General features: G+C 64.7%; 1 protein-coding gene across 1 annotated transcript; it reads right to left on the minus strand.

Annotated features, from left to right (window-relative positions):
• Window positions 1-1067: 1067 nt before the first annotated feature.
• On the minus strand, window positions 1068-4307 carry AJM1 (apical junction component 1 homolog). Its single transcript, XM_054393600.1, has one exon. It carries the CDS (start codon window positions 4305-4307, stop codon window positions 1068-1070), a length of 3240 nt encoding a protein of 1079 aa, XP_054249575.1.
• Between the last annotated feature and the right edge of the window lie 5300 nt (window positions 4308-9607).

The raw sequence follows: 9607 nt of genomic DNA on the forward strand, positions 1-9607 counted from the left end.
AGGCAGGGCTCTGTGACAGCCCCAGTGAGCAGGGGATGGCGGAGAGCCGGCGTGGTGACAGCCTTTGCCCTTGACCAGCACCCCGTCGGGCAGCCCCGGAGCCACCGTAAGGCCCTGGGCATGAAGCAGCCCTTGCCCCTGGCTCCGCGGGTCCCCTCACTGCCCCATTGAAACCTTCCCTTTCCTGCCCCCTGCCACACCGTGCCAGCCCTGTGCAGATCCTTCACTCCCAGCCCACGGAAGCAGCCCGGCTACGTGGTGGCACTGTGGCTGCCCCATACCCTTCCCTGGGCTTGGCACCCAGTGCTGGGTGCAGCCCTGCACGCGGATCAACACCCAGGGACACCCTCCCGCCAAGCCCCTGCTCTGCACGCAGGAATCATCCCCTGTACCCAGGGGCCCTGTGAGGTTCTGGGGATGCCCAAGAGCACCTTGCAGCCACCCTTCCCGGATCCCCACTGCACTTACAGACCACTCAGTAACATGCTCAGGACACAGACACTATAGGAACACAGACCTTGTGCAACCCAGCTCCCATCGTGGACTGTACAGGGCCACTGCTGCAGACCCTGAAGAGCTGCGAGCAGTGCCTACAGGCTTGGTACAGCCTCAGTGGTGCTACAGTGCCCCACGGGAGCCCAGGAGTTGAGGACATGGCCCAAGAGAGCTGTGCAGGGCTCCGGGCACAGGCAGAATGTGTGACTCCCCTACAGGGGTAGTGAGTGCACAGGCTGGGGGAAGTGACTCAGGTGTCCCTCCTCTGGCCATGCACTGCTTGGCTTGAGAGGGCTCTGGAGGGTCTTTCCAGGACCCTGGCTGGGACCTGCACCCCACAGCAAACTTCATCTTGTGCTCATACCACCCCATGGCATTCCCCAGCCCAGTCCTCACTGCTCTGGCTGTGGCTGTGGCCCCCCAGCTGATGCTGGCTGCCCACAGCCCATTGTGGCCTCCTCGCTGGGGTGCCACATCTGAGAGGGGGTCTCTGTCCCACCATGCCGACAGGGTAACACCTGTCTACAAAGAGGGGGTGACCCAGGGGTGCCAGGGAGGTCCCCACACAATGTTCACATGATGTCGTCCAGGAGGTTGGGGCTGGCCACCCAGTCGAGGGTGCGGGGCTCGGAGGCTGCCATGATCATGCACATGAACTGCTTGCCGGTCCTCTTGTCAATGGGGTAGATGGTGGTGGGGGTGAAGCGCTTGTTGCTTTCCACGAAGTCACAGAGCTGCTCGTAGACGGCAGGGAACTCATGCCGCAGGAAGACGCCGCGGGTGCGCAGCTCCCGCTGGATGTTGATGAAGCAGACCTCCCGCGCCTTGCGGCCCTCCTCCCCCTCCTTGTCAATGTCTGCTGTGCCGGGCGGCGGCGTCAGGATCAGCGTCTCCATGTCCCGCTCCTTCTTCAGGATCTTCTTCTCAGGGCTGGAGGAGGCTAAGGCCACCTTGGCATATTTCCTGACCGTCGGCACCTGCATCTTCGGCGAGGGCCTGTCCGGCACTTTCTGGGTGACGGCCACAGTTACATTCAGGAGGAAACATTCGTTGGGGTCATACTGGTTGCCTGTCTCCCGCAGCTCACGGGCATAGTCCCCCAGGTTGTCTGAGTAGCTCTCCAGCTCCCGCAGGGACAGGTAAGTGGGGGACATCAGCAGGCTCTCCAGCCCGAACTGGAGGAAGTTTTCAGCCGAGCCGGCATTGGGGAAGCCCAGGAAGAGGACGCCGCGACCACGGGAGAGGTATCCGACCTTGGCGATGCGCGAGAAGGCCTTGTGCACCTCGGCGTCCTCACGGCAGAACTGCAGCACGTGGCGGCAGACGCTGCCCACACGCCCATAGACACAGCTTGCCTTGTGCGTGTCCCAGTCCTCGCGGCGGCAGTGCCGCGAGCAGTAGTAGGTGTAGCAGCTGTGGCACGACTTGAAGTAGAGGCAGGCATTGAACATGGTCTCTGTGCGCCGGCACTTGGCGTTGGAGCACATCATCATGTCGTCCTCCTCCGCGCTCAGCTCGGGCGAGCAGTTCTCCGGAGACTTCTCGAAGGGGCTGACGGAGAGCGGGGCGGGCACGGAGCGCGGGGTGGTGGCACGAGAGCTGGGAGCTGGCTGCTCCTTCGTGGGCCGGGATCCTTCGTGCACTCTGAGCGGCACCCTCCTGCCCTCGCCCTGCCGGGGCGGTCCTGAGGTGTTGCTGCTCAGGAGCTGCTTGAGCTGCTCAGCAAGGCTGTCCCTGTCCCCGGCGCGGTGGCCTGGCGCCGGCTTGTAGTCAATGACGAGGTCGGTGATGAGCTCATCCAGCTGCTCCAGGCTGCGCTGGCGCCCTGAGCCGCTCTCCCTGAGCACGGGCTGCGGGGCGCAGGGCACGGTGTAGGGACCGCGCTCCCGCCCCGTGTCCAGCATGTCCCAGCTGGCCGACCGCCTCTCGCTCCTGCCCAGCCCGTCGGCGCGGATGTCGTTGTCGGTGATGGTGATCTCCGGCGTGACGTACCAGGAGCGGCCCAGGGAACCGCGGCCACCGTCGGCGTGCACCCTCTCGAGGATGGAGCTCTCTGAGAGGGACAGGGCAGCGTAGCGCTTGGGGGAGCTTGACAGGTTGATCACCACCGGCTGCCGCCGCTCCTCGGGGGATAAGGCACGGTGCTGCTCCTGGGCCAGTAGGTTCTCGTAGCTGCGCCCGCGCTGCAGGACCTCCTCCCTGCGTGCTGCTGGCGCCAGGATATTATCCCAGGATTTGGAGTAGTGCTGGCTCTCCCGGGCCAGCCGTGGCGGGGTCACGCCGTAGCTGGTGTGCCAGGAGGAGAACATGGCCTCACGTGCGGCCGGCTGCGGGGCCATGCGTGACACTTGCAGGCTCTGGTAGGGCAGCGTGCTCCGCTCGGGGCAGTACCAGTCGCTGAAGTGCAAGGGCTGCGTGTTGCGGGGCGGGGGGCACGTCCGCGACAGCACCTCCCGCTCCCGGTACTTCCCATAGTCCTCGCCGTAGAAGACCCTGGCAGAGGAACCGAGGGCCGGGTACGTCCGGGCATCCTCGGCGTAGAGGGTTTTGACAGGGGTACTGCGGGGGTGGTAAAAGCGGGGCTCCTCCCCGTAGAAGGCGCGGGCAGGTGCCTCCTGTACCGGGTAGCTGCGGGTCTCCTCCACGTACAGTGTCCGTGGTGGCATTGTGTGGATGGCAGCTTTGGCTGGGTCCTCGGCGTAATAGTGTTGGGGGACGCTGTGGCGGATGGGGTAGGGGTAGCTGGCATAGCCAGGGCTGCGGAGGGGCATAGCAGGGCTGGGGCAGCGTCCCGGCTCCTCTGCGTAGTAGAACTTGGCAGGGACGCCAGGGGCTGAGAAGGTCATGCAGCCCCTCTCCGGGTACTCTCTGAATTCCCGTGAGGCTGGCACCGGCACCGTCTGGTACGCCAGTGCCCGGGGGTCCGCCTCGTAGTACTCACCAGGGTAAGGCAGGAGCGAGGGCTCCCCGCTGTAGGAGTCGCTGGGGGTGGGCGTGCGGGACATGGAGGCCTGCCTGCTCCCGGGCACGGTCAGGCTGCGGGCAGTCCCGGGGGCACGGAGGACGCGTGGCGCTTCCTGCCGGGCCTGGGCCGCCCGCATGCTGCGCGCCGCATGCACCAGCACCGCCTCGTCCGGCTTGATGTCCACCCGGCACTTGACGTGGGGGCTGGCGCCCACCTTGACCCCCGGCCCCTCCTCGAAGCAGTTGCTGCCCACACAGAGCGGGGAGATGCGGCTGCCGCTGCTGCGCTGCGGCTGCAGCTTGATGGGGTGCACCTCGTTAGCCAGCGCCCGCAGCGGCGCTTGATTCTCCCGGCGCGGCGAGCGCTCGGCGCGGGAGGGCTCCCGTGCCACCCGCAGCGCCTCCCGCCCGCGCCGGGCCGGCGGCGACGCCGAGACGGCGATGGGCACCGCGGTGAAGGTGGACTTCACTCGCGGCGCGCTCTTGGAGCGGGCACGGCGCTTCGGCTCGCTACGGGGCGGGGGCGCTTTGCCGGCCTGAGGGTCCGGCTTTGGCGGTGCCCTCCTGCCCGGCAGCCCCGGCGTGGGCTCAGGGGTGCTGGGGCGTGGGCAGGAGCGCTCCATGGCCGGGGGGGTGCCCAGCTGCTCGTCCAGCGACTCAATGAAGTCAAAGCTCCTGCAATGGCGCTTGTTGAAGGGCTGCGGCTCGCGGGGCATGGGCGAGGACATGGAGGCATCACATCGTGCCACAGGCTGGCAGACGATAGAATCCCCGGGGGCTGCGGTGGCCACCTTTATGTCTTGGTACACCGTAGACACCAGGATGTCAGGTGGGTCCGTTCGTGTCATCTTAAAAGCAACTCTTCTCTGCCAGCTTCCCTTCAGATGGCCTCAGAAGAAGGCAGCCAGCCCTGCAAGAGAAGAGATGAGCCCCTGAATCCCGGCCGGGACCTCGGGGAGCTGTGGCAGTGCAGGATACATCCCCACAGCTCCTGGCTCAGGGGGGCTTGGTCACCTCTTCCAAAACGGGGGTTCAGGGGCGTCCCAGCCTCTGCTTCTGCTCTCTCTAGTTGCTTCCTGACTTGGGGAAGGAGTTGGAGAAATTGTTCCAGATCTGGAGTGCCAGAGGATAGCAGGGGAGGGGTGCCAGCTCCCTGCAGGAAGAGGCCACTGCCCATTATGCCCCTGCAGCAGGAGTGCAGGACATAGGGACACTCTTGCATCACCAGCTGGAATGGCATCTATGAACAGGGCTGGGTGGAGCTCAGCTCCAGGGGTTTCCGTAGCAGGCAGGGAACGTGTACCCAGCCCCCTGATGTGAGTGTGCAAGGGTCTGCGGGGGCTCCTGGGACCGTGTGCCCATGTGCCAATTCATGCTGTGCCCAGCACCAGCACTGCAGGCAGTGCAGAAAGGAGCATCACACAGGGATAGGTGCAAGAGCTTCCACCATGGTGTCTGGGAAATCTGCCACAGCTCTGGGGCTCCTGGGGGGCAGGAGCTGTAACTCCTCTCCGTGGTGGCTGCACCACCATGGCCAACACACATCCCTGCAGGGTGCCGAAAGTCCCAGCTGCTTGCAGCTTCATTGCCTCCTGGGGCTCCTCTGGACTGGCACAGGTGGCACTGGGGGCTGGCAGAGGGGTGCTGCAGCAGGTGCCCCAACCCTGCATATCACCAGCAGCTCCTCCATCACTTCCCACAGCTCCAAGCAGGAGGGCCAGGGTCCCTCCACAGTAAACTCACACCAGAGGGGCTGTGCTGGCTCAGTGCCTGCAAGTGTCCTGACATACCTGCTGGGCTGCAGAGAAAGTGGGGTGGTGGCTCCAGCTTTTGTGGGACATGGGGCCTGGTACCCACTGTGCACCAGTACTATGCACAACATCTGCTGCATGGGTGGCCGTGGTGGGCAGTGTGACACAGCTATGTGACAAGGGAGAACAACACCAGCCCCCAGAGTGTCCAGGGGAGCAGATGAGGTGCTTTGCCCTTCAGATCTGCTGGGCTGTGGCACTGATCTTCACCAACAGCCCTTAGAGAGCCAGCTGCAGGCTGCCATCAGTGGACACCCAACTGGCTTTGTCCACGCTGGAGACACCTGGGCAGCTTTAAAGCTCATCATGCTCTAAGGGTATTTGGTTGTTTTGGCCACCTGGCCAGGGGCCCCTGCCATGTAGGTGGGTACCGCTGCTTCACCAAACACTGAAGGTGCATGGCAAGGGTCAGCAAAAGCCATTTGGCTTTAAAGAGCAGCAGAGGACGACAGGGGAGGTGCTTCTGGAAGGAAAGGACTTTATTGGCAAGAAGCAGAATGAATCAGGCAGAGATGAGGAGGGGGACTTGGGGCCCCCCCTTGCTACCCAGATAAAGCCCAGAACTGGGGGTGCAGATGCCAGGGCTGAGATGAAACCAGCGGGGTTGGGCTGTCTGTCCCTGGGGTGGGCAGAGAAGAGCTTGATGCCAGGAGGAGACTGGGGATCCCAGCACCTCTGGGGCTGCTGGAGCTGGTTTGCCCCCATGGCAGTGGCTCAGCTCAGTGTTACAATGGGAGCTGGACTGGAGTCAGGATGGCAGCACCCTGAGTGCCAACAGCAGCACCCTGAATGCCACCAGCAGCGTTGGGAAGCCCACCCCCATGGCGTCATGGGGCTGCTGGGCAGGGACCCGCAGCTCAGGGTCCTACCTGGTTCGGTGGCAGCAGGGAGGGGGTGGGAGGGCTGAGCTGACTGAGGGCCCCGCGGCGGCTCCATCCCAGAGCTGCAAATAAAAGAGCCACATGAGGGGCCCGGGAACCTCCTGGCCACAACAGAGGGGCAGCTGCGAGGACCATGGGTACGTTGAGGGAGACACCAAGAACGCCCAAGAGACCCCTGTAACAACAGCCCTGCTGAGCCAAACTGAACTGTGGCCCAGCGAGGCCACCGTGCATGGCCCTGTGCCCTGGGGCCGTGGGCACAGCATCGCACGGGGATGGCACCCCACTGGCACTGCATGACACGAACCCTGCACCACACAGGCAGTGCATCCCACTGGCACATCCCCCCCACCCACCCCAAGAATGCGGTGGCTGCGGGGGGACCCGGGGACAGCGCGGTGCTGGCACCACCCGGGGTTGCCATGGTTTCTCCAAATTATTCCTCCTCTGTGAGGACAGCGTGGGGGGTGCGTGGGGAGGCTGCGGGGGGCCGCAGGAGCCAGGGCTTTGCAGCACGACAGGGAGAGCACCCACAAAGCAACAGGCACCCTCTGCCCGTCATGGGAGCAGTGCCGGCTAGCCCCCTGCCACTGCCAGTGCCCAGTGCCACCATATTCCCACACTGCATCTGTCCCCAGCACCAAGCCCCCTCTGCAGGGAGAGGATTTCTCATCCCCTTTGCTCTCCCACCTCCTGGATGGTGGGCACTGGGTGCCCACCCCACTTCACCCCTCGCCCTGCCCACTGTGGGCAGGCTCTATCTCCCTGCCCAAGGTATCTGTGCTGTGTCACCCCGGGCATGCTGACACTGCCTGGCAGCGCTTTCAGGGCTGCCGGTGCTCACTGAACTCCCTGCCTGGAAGCCATCCCCTGGCCACATGCCCACCACAGGGAGAGCCCAGGTGGTTGTTGTAGAACATCCCCCCCACCCCCCACTGTTGGGCAGGACACACAGACACTTCTGCCCAGTTTGCCCCTGACACAGCAGTTCCCTTCCAGCACACCAAGGGTGCTGCTGAGGAGCACCCAGCAGGTTGCCATCCCCTGTGCCAGCCCACAGGACCACCCCTCAACTCAGCCTGGTAGCACTGCAGAGCCTGGTGCTACCCACACAATTCTGCCCAACTCAGCATCCAGCCCTGCTCTTGCCACTGCTCATGGGGTCCTGCCTGCAGCCAGAGCTGACTTTGCTCCCAGCCTGGCACCCCACACTGTCTGGCACGCTGCTCCTGCTGTGCCATGTGTGAGCACCCAGTCCCTGGCAACTCAACATGAGGATACTGGGGCCAGGAGTGATCTCAGAGCTGCTGGAGGGGGGCTGTGAAGGTTGTGCAGAACTAGGTCACTGCCAGCATGTGGCATGTGGGCTGTGCAGTGATGCTATGCAGTGCCCTCCCACTGCATTCTGCTCTGTCCAGGCACTGCAGCACCCTGACCGTGCACTGCCCGCCCTGCTGCCTGCCCCAGGCCCATGGGAAGGGCACTGCCTGCTTACTCTGTGCTGAGCTCTGCCAGGGTACTGCCCACACACTGCCCATGCTGCACTGAGCATTGCCAATACACTGCATTACACACACCGCACTCAGCACTGCCAGGGCACTGTCCACACTGCACTAAGCACTGCCAGGGCAGCACTCCCCAGCCTGCCCCACTGATTGCACACTGCCCACACTGCACTGAGCGCTGCCAGGGTGCTGCAAGCTTGCTGCTGCCCCATGCACACAGCAACAGTGCTGTGTGCCCACAGTGCAGCAAGCACACTGCCAGTGCACTGCCCTGTGCATGCTGCCTGGGCACTACTGTATGCCCTGGCTGCACGCCGCCTGCTCCCCTCCCACGGAGCAGATGGGGAGTGCCTGCCCACACACTGCCTGGGCACGCTGCAGCAGGCATGCTGCCAACACACTGCCTACACATGCAGTGCACTGAGCATGCTGCTGCCAGCCCCAGCACACTGCCAGTGCATGCCATGCTGCACTGAGCTCACAGCCTGTGCGTGGCCCCACGGGCACTGCCAGCACACTGCCAGCACCTGCACTGCCCCGAGCTCCCTGGCAGTGCCCACGTCTGCCAGGGCAGCATCACCTGTGCGTTGTGAGTGCTGTGCTGGTGCAGGTGGTGCTGGAGGCACAGTGCTGTCTGTGCAGTGCCTGCATGTGGTGTGCCATGGGCACTGCCAGCCCACAGCCCCACCTCACACAGGCCTGGGGACTCTGCATGCTGGGAGGGCATTCATGGTTGACACTACGTGGGCACTGCCTACACAGGGAGCTGGCACATGGCATTGCCTGCTGCTACCAAATCCACTGTCCCCCTGGCCCCTGCCCTGGATATGTGGCAGAGAGACTTCTGCTCTGGGTACCCCCTCAACACACACAGTGCCCTGTGCCTGCATCACATTGCCCCTCCAACACCCCCTGTGTCCCCCCAGCCCTGCCCCTCCCAGCCTGTGTGCCCCTGGCACCCCCCACAATTCCCCCCTGCCCTTGTGCTCAGCCATCCAGGATTTCTGCACACATGGCACAGCCCCGCTGGGTGCCTCAGCACCTCCTGTTCTGCCCGCACCCCTGAAGGGGCTCATCCTGCTGGGGGGAGCAGCATCCCCCTCCCAGGCGGGTACCTCCCGTGCTGGCATCCATGTGAGGGGTGGGCAGCACCCCAGGGGCAGGAAGGGATGCCCCGTCCCCAGCCAATTCCCCTTGCCCCCCAGTATCCCCCGCTCTGGAGGGGAACCCGCAAATGGACGAGGCCCGGGGTGGGCGGCTTGGGGAGACTGCGGGACTACCCTGGGCGCTGCCGCGGCCGAGCCCCACGGATCCTCCTCGCTGCGCAGCGGCACCGGGCGGCTCCGGGCCCTCTGGTGAGCTCGGCCTCCGGCATCGTCAGGAACCGGGGGAGAGATGGCCCGGATCGGGCACTGCGGCGGGATGGGAAAGAAGAGGATGGGGATAGGGTGGGGATAGGGATGGGATGGGAGTGAGGCTGAAGACGAGGATGGGGATGCAGATGAGGATGGGGATAGGGAACGCGGGGGGACAGGGCTCAGTGGGTTGGGATGACTCGGGCCCGGGGAACAGGATGGGGGCGGCCCTAGGGGGCCTGGAGGGATGGGATGGGGAGGGCAACGAGGGGATAGGATGGGGTTGGGAATGTGGGGCATGGCGGGGTGGGATGGGCGGGGAACTGGGGAGGTATGGGGGCATAGGAACCTGGGGAGGTTTAGGAGGGCTCGGGAGGGTCTCGCGGTGGGGTGGTGGGACGGAGATGTGGAATAAGGGGGAGATGAAATTGGGGAGTGAGGGGGGTGAGATGTGATGTTCCGGGGGGGTCGCGGGTGGATCACCCGGTCAGAGTCCCCGGGAGTATGACAGGCCCCAGCCCCCTTGCCCGGTGATCCTATTACCTGCTCTGCGCCCGGGGCGGCCCCCACGCCGCATCCCCGCCGCCGCGCTAGGC

Source organism: Indicator indicator, chromosome 28, assembly GCF_027791375.1.
Source record: "Indicator indicator isolate 239-I01 chromosome 28, UM_Iind_1.1, whole genome shotgun sequence".
NCBI classification, from domain to species: Eukaryota; Metazoa; Chordata; class Aves; order Piciformes; family Indicatoridae; genus Indicator; species Indicator indicator.